This window comes from Electrophorus electricus, chromosome 11 (assembly GCF_013358815.1).
Source record: "Electrophorus electricus isolate fEleEle1 chromosome 11, fEleEle1.pri, whole genome shotgun sequence".
NCBI classification, from domain to species: Eukaryota; Metazoa; Chordata; class Actinopteri; order Gymnotiformes; family Gymnotidae; genus Electrophorus; species Electrophorus electricus.
Window position 1 is genome coordinate 6279567 of NC_049545.1, and position 14570 is coordinate 6294136.

General features: G+C 45.8%; 1 protein-coding gene across 3 annotated transcripts in view; it reads left to right on the forward strand.

Annotated features, from left to right (window-relative positions):
• Window positions 1-14570, forward strand: part of rin2 (Ras and Rab interactor 2) — a 28709-nt gene that overhangs the window by 7859 nt on the left and 6280 nt on the right. For all 3 annotated transcript variants that reach the window (XM_027014771.2, XM_027014772.2, XM_027014770.2), the window contains exons 2-8: window positions 2496-2591; window positions 5964-6052; window positions 7308-7506; window positions 7757-7871; window positions 8814-8886; window positions 9972-10063; window positions 12791-14074. In XM_027014771.2, coding sequence (XP_026870572.2) covers window positions 2532-2591; window positions 5964-6052; window positions 7308-7506; window positions 7757-7871; window positions 8814-8886; window positions 9972-10063; window positions 12791-14074 — 1912 coding nt within the window. In that variant the 5' untranslated portion in view covers window positions 2496-2531. The remainder of the gene's footprint in view (window positions 1-2495; window positions 2592-5963; window positions 6053-7307; window positions 7507-7756; window positions 7872-8813; window positions 8887-9971; window positions 10064-12790; window positions 14075-14570) is intronic.

Sequence of the window (14570 nt, forward strand, 5' to 3'; positions counted from 1 at the left end):
TGCCTCTGATATGTTCATTTCCACTCTGTTCATTAACTGTCTGCTCTCCCAGTTTCCTTTCACACCTTGCCAGAGCTCCAGGCCCTCAGTAAAACTGCAGTGGCCCTCAGTGATTCATCTGCACCTGTGTGTGTGTTTGTGTGTGTGTGTGTGTGTGTGTGTGTGTGTGAGAGAGAGAGTGAAGGAGGAGTGTTTCTGAACACAGAGACACTCTGTGATTTTCAGCTCAGATGTGTCTTTGTGTGTTTCTGACTGTGGTTTTAAAGGGGCTATCCTTTGCATACTTGGAACAGATAACACTGCATTCTTCAGCGGATTGTATGGAGTCATTATTTCTTGTTAAAACACTGTACCATGGTCCAAGGCAGAACAGGAATGGCAAAAGGCTTTATTGCTCTAGCTCAGGGTCAAAATCATCTTCTTCTTGTGGTCTGTGCCAATGTTACTTATTCTGCATCCTTAGTAAGGCTTAGTAAGGCTAAAATCATCACTGTATTTAAACAACATATTTTATCAGAGAGTTGTCATAATGTTTTGCTGTAGGTCAGATCTGCTGCCAGATTGTGTCTGGTCCCCAATAGGCCAGTTAATGACTTTCTGTGTTTATTCTGCCTGGCTGTTATGGTGGCTTTCCTGTTTACCTAGCGGTGGGTGGAGTAGAACTGAGTCTCAGGGTTTGGCCGAGAGAGTGGGTCTGACGCTACTCTTACACAGTCACGGTGGCAGAATAAGCAGCGATTTCTCTCTACTGCTTCTCTGATAGATATACATGGTGATGCCTTGTTATATCGACAACATGCGACAAGGACCTGCATAGTGAGAAAAAGTTGAACAGGCCAATCACAGTCCACATCCGTCAGCCGTGGGTCGATGCTTCCACGGAGACGTCTTCAGAAGAGGCGGACCTCACCGTTCCCTCCTGCAGTCAGTAGCCGATTCCTGCAACATGCAGCACTGCGTTTGAAATGCGAGCCTTTGGCCTCGCTGGCTTTCGGAAAGCAAATGGGAAGTTGAGCAGCGACGCGACTTGGACTAAGGCTTCACACTGGAGCATCTGTAGTGTGCAGAAGGGAGGGAGGGGAGCTCGAAGAGCCAGTCGTGAAATGGGGTGAAATGTTGGCGATCTGGAGGATGGAAGGAATGGTCTGGTGGAAAAATAGGGTTTGTTTAAAGCATCTTGCAGAAACATCAGAGACACTGTGCACTGAGCTCAATATATTTAGCAATAGCACGACATTTCATCACTATCTGTTCCTGAGTGCCCTTAAGGCCAGTGTCAACAGAGGGCCCATGGCGTCCAGCACCCCAACAGCATATATTGGTTGAAAGAGCAAAGAAAAACAAGATTTGTTGTACGTGAGTCTGTTTTGTGATTGGCAGTAATGCTCATAGCACACTTCCATTGTGAGACTGTAAGCAGTGGTTTGCCAGGAGCTGCAGACTATTAAGGCGGGAGGATGTTGAACTTCTCCGACAGCTGTGCTGGATCAAAGTCTTCTGAGTGTCAGGCGTTCGAGCATCTGGAAGTGGGTCAGACCTGGAATCTGTTTCTAGATGACAGGAATCATAGTCAAGGGGCAAGGCAGAAAGCAAATCCCATTCATCACAAACAAAGAGCGCGACGAAGACAGTAATCAGGATGGAAGGTGTACGAACCATTTGCTAAACACATTTAATGATTAATTTATAGTGTTGCTGGGAACGAAATTATAGGAAGCATTTTTGATACCACAGTTTAAAAGGTCTTGCTCCTGTGCAACATGAACAATCAATAATAGTTTTATTATAATAGCTTGTTCGTCTCCTTATTATTAGAACAATCAATCTGGTATCCAGATGTTTGCTCTTCTGCTCCGTGTGGCTCATTTTGGGATTGCTTCCCATCTTCCCACTGATTCCTTATTCTCCAAGTTCATTAGCCACAGTTACTTTCCCGGTCACGGATAATGAAGTGCTCCAGTTGCTCTCCTTTTGCTGCTCTTCACCTCCTCACTTTCTTCGCCCAGTCTGCCCTCCCTCCTGCCCTCCCTCCCCTCCTGCCCTCCCTCCCCTCCTGCTGACACCCCAACCTCTTTGTGCTCAAGACTCTTTTAGAAGCACTAGACAAACACAGCTGAACCGCAGGTTGACGTCAGCTGTCCTCCTGGCTTGCTTTGCCGATCCTCATCCCCTTTACGTCTGCCTTTATGGCTGCGGGGTAGATGAGTCATGAACAGAAAGCAGCGACTCTTTCAGGAAGGAGCCGAAGGGGGGTAGATAAATAGGAGGTGGGAGAACGGGTGTGCAGGGTGGGGGGTTTGGGTGGGGCGGGCATTTCACGCAGCGGGAAATGACGGCTAAGGAGAGACGAGCACAACAGATGGTGTTGTGCACGAGGGTGCTGCCGACAGTGCTGACAGTCGTGCTGATCACCATCTTACTGACCTGCCTGGCAGAATGAGCTGTGAGGTGCCTCCGCCAGGGCCCCGGATAAACTGTGTCCCTCTATTCCACAGAGCCCCGGAAGCGGCAGCCCAGCGCAACCCAGCAGCATGGCCACCGATACCACGGCACAGCCCTACCCGCTGGACAGAAGTGGCAGCTTCTTTAAGGTACCCACAGCAGCAGCAGGCTTGCTGACTCCTACTGAATGTTGCCATTGCACTCAGCAAAATGCTTACTAAGATCTGTGAAGGTGTTCCCCAAAACTGCATAAACCGCTTGGGTAGCCCTCTGATTTAGAGCCAGTGATGGCTGGGGGGGGTGTAGGAAAATGTCACTACTAACCCTAAAATGAAATCTACACCACCACTGTGATTGTTTGTTTGCCATTGGCAAAAAACCTAATCTAGAAACCGGTTAATCAACTTGCAGACAGTGTCATTTCTAGCCAGGCAACAGCTTGAGTGTGCTCAAACTCAAAACAGAAGAGGCTCCAGATTTCCTTTTTGTGTGTGTGCTGGTAAATAATTATCTCTAATGAACTTATCTAAATTACATGATTGCACAAAAGTATATAATTAGTGCTTAGTCTTAGTTTGATTGTCTGAATAATAGTTTTCCCCTCAATGAACTGTCTTCAATAACCAAAAACACTCCACACCTTAACAGCAAGAGTGTAGATGTCCTGTTTTAAAGCCAGACAAATGCTCATTATTCAAGGAATCTGCCCTAGTGAATGTTTTTGAAGCAATACCCACACATCATTATTAAAGGTATCAAAGTGGTACAAACCTGTGTCTTAATCCCTGATTTATAATGGAAGGGTAGTTTTATCTCGCAGTCTTACATCACCAGCTTTGCTTCAGTTCTGTATTCTGCTGCTGCCAAAGTCTTGAATAAATCTGCTCAATACACTAATACAGACGTTCTGTGATAACCCTGGATTGCTGGTTGGATTATGAAGAAACATAATCAACAGCTTGATTACTACTTATTTCTCATTAACAGGAACTGTAGCTTTAGACCCCTTTCAGCAAAGAGCGACAGTATTAGCAGGTTTTAACACTTTTGTAGACCATTGCCTGGAATTATTGTTTGTGGTGTGGGTGTGTGCATGTGTGGGTGTGTGCGTGCATGTGTGTGAGACTGCTCAGTGTTCACAGTCTGACTATTGTTAGTCCAGCTTCCACCCAGTGGAAATAACACAGTTTCTTAATGTCTGCACTACCTTTTTTTTTTTGACATCTACGCCATGAATGACATAACCATGGTGCTCATTAGAGACTGCTAGTGCACGCTGTCTGGAAGAGCACTCTGACCCGCATCACACTTTCCTAAGGAATCCTAGTGCAGGCTAACATCCACCAGCTTGTTTTGCTGTCTGGACAAACCTTTCTATATGAAATGGTAAAGCTCAGACTCCATGAATTCGTCAACATGCTGTTATCATGAATGTTTTATTCATTAAATATTTGAGTCCCCCCCCCCCCCCAACCCCTCTCGTTCCCAGATCTGTGTAAATGATAGGCTCCACTATTCTCTTCTCCTTAGCTGATGTTAGCCCAGTGGAATGTGCTGTGTTCTTGTTAAGTCTGTCAGGCATAAGATCCCAGTTTCTTCTAAACAGGCTTAGCCTTGCTTCTATTCAATATTACTCATATGGATTACAAAATATATATTTTCTGTATATAGTGCGTTGAAGCGTTTTTCTTTGCCTAAATTGAAAAACCTTTTTTTTTTTTTTTTCCCTTTCAACATTTAGAAGTGGTGACAAGTATATCCAAGTTCTGTCATGTACTGTTCTCAACAGCTCTGAAGTCATACTTTGCTAAAATGGTCAATTTGATACATTTTTGAGTAATTGTTTGTGTAGTTTACTTAAGGTATTGCACCCTAGTGGGTGATTTTAAAAGGAGGGGTTACTTTCTCTTGATTTCAGTCATAATAACTGACCTTTCAGCATCCAGTTCAGAAATATGTAAATATAAAAGTAAAGTGCTGTTTTTGTATTGAGACCTTGTGAGGACTCTGTAAAGGCTATCCTTGGCCATATACTGAGGTAGGGTGCTTTTCTTGGCAGTGAGACAAGGAAGCACTGCTGTGCAATTGTGGTTTTGCTGACTAGATCCATGATGGTGGTTGGACAAATATCTACTGAGTGTGACTGAAAAATGCTGTCTCAGGTAAACTGAAATGCAAGAGGAGGAGTAGATTTACACAGGTTTTACAAGAAAGGTACAGTTGTAAAATATTTAAAAGTTTAGGTTTTTATTTAAACATTATGTAAGCATAGAATGGGTTGATGCCAACCTGGAACCCAAGGGAATACAAAACACTGCCCTCTGCTGGTAATCAGCAAAAATAATTCTGTGAGGTGCCAGAGCTTACTCTCCTCCTTCAGGTTATCGTTGACCTCTCTGGCTGAAGATGTCTGTACTAGTGGAGGTGGAGGATATCCACTTGCCTGGATAGTTCAGAGCTCACTACTAAGCCCTAAATGTTCTTTAACACATAATTGCTTTCCTTTATTTTAAAGGGCCACATGTCATGACAACTCACCAAGTTTTTCCATTGGCTCACTTAATGTTTGGTGTGCTGTTGGGGTATCGGGTGGGGGATATTTTTGGGTAGCAGACAGGTCACAACACAAAACACGCATGTAAAAACTCAGTGAGCCACAATCATGCCACTACCATGACAGCATTACTGATGTGTTAAGAATCATTCCTAAGCACGGGTCCTGGGTTCAGAGAATGACCAGTTGTGGACTGGCCAGAGGCTTGCTGGCAACTTCTGCAGGGCTGAGTGGCTCTCAGATGGTACACTTTGTTTCTGCACACCTATAAAATGCACCTGTGAAAGAAATGTGTTTTTAAGGTGTGTATATAGCAGATGTAAGGTGTCATTTAATATGGAGATCGACCACTTTAGCAAGCTACAATGCACCACTCTTACACTATAAAGTATTTCCATAAACTGTAGCCTATGGGGTATAGTTTTGTCACTGCTAAGTTTTTACACAGCTATCTAATTGTAAGGCTGACTTTAACTCAGAAAACATGGATGTTTCTACAAATGTCACTGCTTATAATTGGATACTATTGTGGGAATGCAGAGTAAGCGTAGATTTGGTATTTGTCTTCATTTGTATAAGCAAAACATCATCTGTCCATGTTTTGAGGACACATCTGTATTTGGTGCCCTTCCTTTTTGGGGAGGTGGGGTTGTCAGCCTCATATTTGGTCTTTTTTAACCAGCACAGGTTGTCACTTTGTGACCAAAGTCAGAAGCTCGTTATAAAAGTCCTTGTGTCATTTGCATCAGTGTTCTCTCCTGAAACACGAAGCCCAAAAAGTAAGGTACTTCTAAACAGCTCAGTGGTCTCAATCTTAGATGTTTCCTGTAAATCTGCAACTGGTCAGTGTATAAAAGGGAAGTGGCTCTTGACTAATGCCTGAATCTGCACAAATAATCCATACGCAAAGAAGGACTGCAAAGACGTTACAGCTCTCGAACCTTCCTGTGCCTCTATGTCTTTCTAGCTGATAGACACATTCTCCACCGAGATCTCGGAGTTGAAGCAGGAGATGGTTCAAACAGCCAGAGAGCCTGACACACAGATTCTACAAGGGTGAGTTTATCCTCTCACTCACATTCGGTGGCTGTCGTTGTCTGAAACAGAGACACACGCAAAGAGAGAGACAAAGAGACACAGAGAGAGAGAGATTCTTATTCCACTGTTGTCTTCCCTGGGTAAGCTATATTTGTAGATAAGATTATCAGGAACCTTGGGTTGAATTAACTGGTACTCACTGATAGTAGCTTTAGTTTCTGCAGACATTTTAGAAGTGAATATGGTCAGATTTGACCCGTAGTCCCCTGGGAAATAAAGCCTCGTTAACATTGGTGTGTTATGCCATGATTAACACACCAGCCAGACATTCTTCAACTGTATGAAATCAGATATGACTCTTCGCATACGTATGACTAATAAATTCAGCTGAAGCTTTAGGTCATCATTGTGTGGGCACGCGCACGTTTAAAATGTGCAGGTTAAACTTAACTTCAGCTTCAGCATCTGGAATCGTCAGAATGGATATCTCCTTTCCTTGAATTTGGTGCATGTGAACTCTGTGGAATTTTCCTACACAATTCAATAGTTGGGAGAAGCTCTTCTGTTTGTGTTAAACATATCACATATTTCTTCACTGAACAGACATTCAGTGTTGATTTTCACCATAGATTTCTTAGCTTTTGTAATGCATGCTATGCTATTTTGCTATTTTCCCTTCTTTAGATGTACCGTTGTTTTGACATTTCTATGGCAGCCTCCTCTGAATTACTTGTTTCAATTAATGTGGTGATGCTGGGGGCTAATAAACTAATTGAATAACAGAGTATGTGGAATATTTAAGATCAATCATGGTGCAGCTGAGATCAGTCCTGATATGATATGCTAATTGATGTAGTGTAGATCTGGCCAAATACCTGTAACTGTCTTACCAATTTTAATTTCTGTTGTTTATATCCTGTCTCTGATGCAAAACAACACAGATCTTAATCATCAAAAAAAGTTTTGTTTTCTGTGGTAATGCATCCTGTTGGCCAGTAGGTGGTGCATATCTCTCTTCATCTAACACCTATATAGATTTCAGTGGTGTGTGGTCAGGCCCATCTAACCCTTCAAAAAAAAAAGGATAACAAGTGGATGGAAATAAATAATGTAAACATATTCATATCAACCTATAGGCTTCTTTACATATTCCTTTTTACTACCGAGACTCATATGCGTATAAGCAAAACAACAAGAAATCCGTTTCCTTGAGAACCATTTCCTGCTCGGCGCCGGTGCAGCCTCCATGATTTCCCCCTCTGTCCACCTTTAGGCTGGACGGTGAGGTGAGCGGCCTCTTCCTGCAGTCGGCAACGTGCAGCGGAGTGACTGGGGTGCGCGACTCCGGCTACAACTCCCTTGGCAGACGCATGAGCATCCTGGACAGACTCACGCACACGCACTCGGTGTGGCTGCTGCTGTCGCTAAGCAACAAAGACGCCAAGCGCATCCTGCAGCCGCAGCCTCCTGGGGTGAGGATGACGTGGGCACGCCCACTGCTCATGGCATCACATGATTACATTATAGTAGCTGTCGTAAATGACCTGTGACCTTGAGTCCAGCTTTAAATAGCACGATTTATTTCTAGACTGCTGATGCTGTAGATCATGACTTGTGTGCAACATCTGCTCCTTCAACATTTGAAATTTTAATCATGCAGACGTTCTTCAGCAGAGTATTGGACAGTATTTATTTTCTTGTTCATGTGTATATGTTGTGTAGACCTTCCTGGTGAGGAGGTCATCTAAGCTCCAGAAAAAGGTCATCTCTCTGCGCATGGACGGTGAGAACGTCCCAGTGCTCATCAGGGACTTCCCAATCAGAGAGAGCCAGTACAGTAAGTTCCAGCAAATATCAAAGAACCCCACACATCTATATTCTCATTCATTTCCTTCTTGGCATTTGTGTGCGTGTGCGCTTTTAACTGGTCCTGTTCTACCTGTCTTTCTCAACCTTTTTTATTCTATTGAAGCTGAGTCTTTGCAGCAGTGACTCAGTGCGTGATCTAAATTTGGCCACGTGGCTCAGTATCGGACGACTCCGCTGTGCTTCTGCGCTCTGTAACCTGAGCGGGAGCCTCTGTGTGTGTTCTGTTGGCTCCAGCCCTGCTCGCTCCATCATCTGACCCACCTGATCAACTTCAGTAGAATTGGAATATTAGAAGCAGGCATATTGGCATATAAGCAGTGCTCTGTGCAGAGAGAATTTATGGACTACACCTTTAAAATACATCCCTGTTAATATGGTACAGAACTCTAATTATCAAGCTGAGAACAAGAGTCCCAAATGAAAACTCCCTATGAAGGCATGAGGAAACACAAATTACAGGTACCATGAACATGCGCCGAATACCACTTTCAGTTTGACGGTCTGATACATGACCTGTTAGGGCGTTCATGATGAATGTTCATGTTTAGCATGTATATGGAGATTGCAGGACATTTCTTGTGCTCAGCATATTACCAGAAAAGCTTCGTCCTGTCAGTCCAAAATGTTTTTGCAGTTGCTAAAACTCTGGTGGGAACCGCATTCTTCAACCAAACTGGTTTCCATTTAATGCATCTGTTTTGCATTAACATTTCTCTCCATTTCCATCTCTGTTGTCTGTCTTTTTCCTTTCTCTCTCTGTGGGAAGGACCTCCCTACAAAAGAAGCCTGATGTACACACCTGACTCTGTATATGTGGACATTCATAGTAGAGGAGATGACAGTCTATGCTTTTTGCTGCGCATCAGTACTGCATGTGGTGTTTAATCTGTGGACTGTGTGTGTGTTTCAGCCTTTTCGCTGGAGGGCTCAGGGATCAGCTTTGCTGACCTATTTCGTCTGGTTGCCTTTTGCTGTATAAGCAGGTAAGAGGACCTCCCTTACAGAGTAGACACTGCCCTCTCACCCTGCGTGTTCCTTCCGCCACAGTGAGAGCATCACATAAAACACAGTTTAAAGTGGGGAGTGCATTTAATGATGTATGGTAAAACATTACAGAGTGGCTAATGCACTCTCTGCAGCTATTTATCAGGTTCATTTTATGCATTCTGTTTTGTAGACACATTGAAAGGGTTTCCTTTCTGAGTCTGTCATCCTATGCCACGTGCCATTAAAGGTTGAAACTATTACATAAGCTATAAATTACTTCTTGTACCTTTTTAAAAAAACATGTTGCTGGAAAAAGGAACCGGGTTGGACTTTAATGATTAACTAGGCAATATTTCTTAGAACTCGGTAGCCTCGGCTCATACTTAAGAAACGTATTGTCTGGTTCTCTGGTACAAGTCTAACATGAAATCGTCTCATCCACGATTCAAACATTCCTTCCCACATGTGTGAACTCTTCGTCCAGTGACGCACCGATACACTCATTAGTTTGCTAATAACGCAGGCCTGCTGTAAGTGTTCACTAACACTAGGACTAAGAACAGATGGGTTGTTTGATTGAAGGCACTCACTGCCTGGTCCCAGTGCAACCATGCGAAACTGCAAAACAGGAAACAAATAACACAACCCAGGAAAGTGTGGCGAGTCTAACTGGAAACATGGACACACTGCCCTGAAAACAAAGATACATGGAAAGAGCTGTTCGACTGAGGCGGCAGTGTTCGTGTTGGCCTGCGGCGGGAGTTCAGTGTACCACCAGGGCTCTTGTGTGCTTGTATAGGGCGATGTGTGGAGGCCAGCTCAGCAAATTGTCCCTGGCCCTTTATAGCTGCTGCGTGATAGTCTGGATAAACCCAGGCCTCTGTCTGCCAACCTCAGCAGCATAATGGCACACACAGCAGGAGAACTAGACATTTGTTTTCTCTGCCTCTCTGACCTTTGACCTCTATTTTTTTCTCTCTTAAAGGCGTAGGGTGTTAAACCTCAGCACGGGCACTTTCAGAGCAGGTCTGCTCTTACAGTACTTTTTAATGCTCATTTTCCTTGTATCTCTTTTCTGTAGAGATGTTCTTCCATTTACGCTGAAGCTTCCCGAGGCCATCTCTGCTGCCAAGACCTCCTCCGACCTGGAAGAGGTGGCCAAATTGGGAATAAGTAAGTGGCCTACGTCCATTTTGCTCTGTTTTTCCTTCAGGCTTCATTTTCAAGCTGATATGATTGTTTGTTTCTTTGTGCCTCCATTATGGCTGTGCCTGATTATGGTTTCATGATGCTGTAGAAAACAAGGCTTCAGGTGCGCATTAAACCGACTGATTAAACCTGGGCTGCTAGCAAGGGGGATGTCTTCACTCCGTGCCTGGCGGGTAGAGTGGACTCGGGTTCTAAGTCGAATGCTTATCTGCGACTGTATGAGCATGCCTCGTAGATCCCAGCAAGCCGCCGCAGTTCAGTTATGATGGCGAATGACCTCAAAGGTAGCAATCCAAACCCCCGTTTCCCAGAAAGCTCATAATGCCGCTTTTTTTTACACCCGTTTCTTTTTCCTAAGAGCACTTGATAATTATCTGAAAAATGTTGCTTCCTGCTGAATAATGCATCCAAATTCAGCCATTAGCCAGATTGTTGGTGAAAGCAGGGCCAGACAATGCAAGAGGACTGCAGGCGTGTTCAGCAGCGTATACGCCGGTACCACGTCACTCACTGACGCAGGTCTCCTATGAATGCGTTATTTCTGACACTGGGCTAACACACAGCATTTAGTTAGTATGTCAGTGTGTCTCATGTTCGAGACACAGACTGTAATGTAACACTTGACTTAACGTGTGAGATTTCAGTTGTGTTTCTTGTGGCTTCAGAATGACGACAGTATGGACATGGTAGAAAATGTCCTTGTTTAACTAGTAATTTTTACAAGTCTGTGCTGTCAATATGTAAACCATTCGCTCATTGCACTATTTGTTGCGTTTTGCTTTGGTGGTTAAGTAAACTCAGCCAGTTTAGGAGAGGAAATCGGGGGGGGGGGGGGGGAGAAAGCTTAACCTGCAAGAAGAGGAAGAAGGGTCTGATTAGGAAAGGGAAGGTTTGCCGTTTTTGGGATGTGAAACCTGAGCACGGCCCGCGCCACTTGAGACGAAAGACCGAATGTGCCAGCAGCCTGAAGAAATGGGTGGTCAGTGTGGGCACACTGGCTGCAGCTACCATAGAACAGAACCTTTCAGAAATTAGGCCAGCAGGGTACAGTGAGTCTAGGGCCTTCAGTCTAGGGCCACTTCTGAAAATAAGCGCCACCCAGAGGCCAACTTCAGGACTTCATGCAGGTTTCAACCTAGCTATGCGCTTGGAGTGGGTAGTTGAAACCCAGGTGAACTGCATACAAAAGAGAAAACGGTGAAAAACGGACAGACAACAGAGAAGAACGTGAAAGCTCTTGGAATACAAATATAGAGCAACTGACTGACTGAGTAACTGACATCACCCAGCCTGTGTGTGCAGCTGCTGAAGTAGAGGGTCTCATCAAAGGCCCAAGTGATGCGCTGCACACGTCTGCGTGTGCAGAACGCAGACCGGGGGAGCACAGCTCTCTGGGTGCGGCGTGGAAATTCCAGGCGAGAGTCTCTTCCAAAAGGAGCCCCACCTAAAGGCCAAGCTGAATGCCAGTCACGGGTCCTGGCAGTCGGCGTGCAGGCTGGATGACTGCTCTCACTGAGGGAAGCCAGAGTTAAATAGGGTCATTGAGGCTAAAGCAGTAAGGAGGGAGAGAATACAGCAGAGAAACGAGAGGCTTGGGAATGCTCCTAGAGGGAACGAGAGGTTTATGAATAAAATACTTCTGTCGTTAATTTGGATGACTTTTTTTTTTCTTTTTTTTCTTTCCCCCCATTGCCATTCTAACAGCGAATGGTGACCTAAAGAATGAGAGGGTAAGAGGCTGGAGAAAATGCAGCTCGATTGTACATTTGTGCGAAACTCCCACACACGCCTCTCGGGCTTTTCACTTCTCTCTGAGACGCTGACATGAATGCGACTGAGAAATAGACTCTTAGCAACAATAAAGAAATAATTTCTTATATTACTCCAGTGCTCTTTTTTTTTTTTTTTTTAAAGAATCATGACCCTGTCCTGAGGCGCATGTGGTAAATACACCGTTGTGTTTAGCTCTTTCTGTGAGCACTGGTGTTTAGTTTTCTGGTAATAAAACTTGACCCAGGGAGCGAAATGAACAATCCCTGGCCAAGGGCAAGAGAATCCCGACGCGTTTTGCCTGGGCAGAGGGGGAAGCATGTGAAGGGGCGGCTTTCAGAATGAGTGTGTGAGCGAGGAAAAGAAGGAACTCTCATTGGCAGTTTCTCCACTCCTCCCACCCTCTTATCAGCATTCATGACTCACACCATTCAGTGTGCTTATGTGTAGCCACACCAGTCCTGTTTCGGTTAGCAGTCTTGCAACTTTGAACCGCACAAGTGGAAGGTGTTCTCAGTTAAGTTTTCTTAAGAAGAGCATGGACGAGAGGAGTCTCGTGAGATTCCTGTAAGTGTGAGCCCTTAATCTTTATACGTCAGTCAGCGAGGTTCCGCCCTCCTCTTTCTCAGCTGTCGCCTTTGGCTTTGCTGTGTTGGCTGAGCAGCTCTGGGGACAATTAAGTTTTTGGTTTCATTTCTTGCTTTGTATGACTCATAGCTGCTTGATTGATTTTTTTTTTTTTTTTACTTCATAGTATTTTTCAGGTAATATTGCGTAGTTGAGGATTGTTTTATGAAATGCTTAAAGTTGATGTAAGTGAAGACGCTTTATGGCGTTTATTTCCATCTGTGTTTTTTTTTTTTTTAGCTGTGTGTTTGTGTCCGAATTTTGATTTGCTTTCTCTCCCTCTGTGTCCTTTAGGGTTTTGGGACTCAGATTTATGCCATAAGAGGAGGAGTTGTGAGTCTGGTGGAATAGCCCTGGACAGTCCTCAGAAGAGGCTGAAACTACCGGGACTGAGGTCACCCCCCGCGGCCGAGTCACTGCCGGTCCCACACACCCGCAGCCCATCACAGCTGGACTGCTGCCAGTCAAACGGGGCTCTGTGCTTCATTAACCCTCTCTTCCTGCAGACGCACAGCGTTGAGTCCTGTCCCACACAGACTGGTAATCCAGAAGCCTTGGGAGAGCAAAGCCCCCTTCCACCTTGGAGCAGCAAGCGCTCGGACAACGGAAGAGCGAGCAAAGCGAAGAGCGCGTCCCGCTCGCCCCCGCCCCGGCCTCCGCCGCCCCGCTCTGGCCTCCACAAGGCAGTGGCCCTACGCACGCATAGGAGCATGCCCGACACGAGCATAAGCTGGATGAAAGCCTCTCAGGGAAAAAACGGCTTCTTGGGACGCCTGAGTTATTCGTTCGGCTCTTCCTCCCCGTCCTCATCCCCACCTACGAAGATCAGCTCACCCATCCCCGTGCCCTCGCTGCAGGGTAAGAGAGGTCCCGGCCACCCCGACGCCGAGGGTCACCGCTGCCACCTGGCGCTGGAGGACGAGACCATCGAGGAGGCCGTGTCGCTCACCTTGGCCAAGCTGTCCCTGAGGAACGCTGCTCAGGAGAGCAGCAGCCCTGCTGACGAGGCCATCCCCGCTGGGCGGGAGCGCCTCAGTGATATCAGCATCTCCACCTCCTCCTCTGACTCACTCGACTTCAATCACGGTTTCCCGCTGCCGGCAGCTGCCACACAACCCAGGACAGGCCGCGTGGCGGGCGATAGCAGCCTTGAGGAGGAGGACGAGGAAGAGCTGGAGTTAGAGGAGGAAGACTACGGCGTGAGCGTGGAGAGCGACCAGGACGTCAGCATGGATCCACCCTTCAAGTCCAAGAAGCGGCACAGCACAGGCACGTTCGTGCTGCCAAGGGCGCTGAAGGGACACCTGCGCAAGGTCAGCGGCGTCTTCAACTCGCTCATGACCCCCGAGAAGAGGGCCGTCCGCAGGATCTTGGAGCAGTCCCGCGACAAGGGCACGTACTTCGGATGCCTGGTGCAGGACTACGTGAGCTTCCTGCAGGAGAACCACGGCTGCCACACCTCGGGCCTGGACCTGTTGCAGACGCTCAGACAGTTCATAACTCAGATGAAGTCCTACCTGCTGCAGAGCTCCGAGCTCGACCCCCCCATCGAGTCCCTCATCCCCGAGGACCAGATCGGTAAGGACATTTTATGCTCATTCCAACATCCTTACCTCCCATAAAGAAATGACATATAACATTTTTCCTAAAACTTACAATAAAGTATATAGGAAAGCGATTTAAAACTGCCTGTAACTGAAAACCATATTTTCCCTTGTGCCTCATGTTTCAAGCTGTTGGCTATTATCATTACTAACTTTCTCCATCCCCTGTGTCTGTTGTAATTGTAATGAAAGATAATCTTCCTAAGCAGTGTGGTAGAGCATAAATTCAAATATTCATAGAATTAATACTGCTCTAGCTTCATTCATGGAGTGGCAGATTGTCCCTGTAGAATTTGAATCTAACTAAACTTTTTATCCAAAGGACACTTGCAGTTATGGCTAAATACAATTTGAGCAATTGAAGGTTAAGGATCTTGCTCAGGGGCCCAGCAGGGCCACTGTGGCAGTGGCGGGACTTGAGCTGGTAACCTCCTGATTACCAGTCGCGCACTTTTACTTCGTACCTGCAG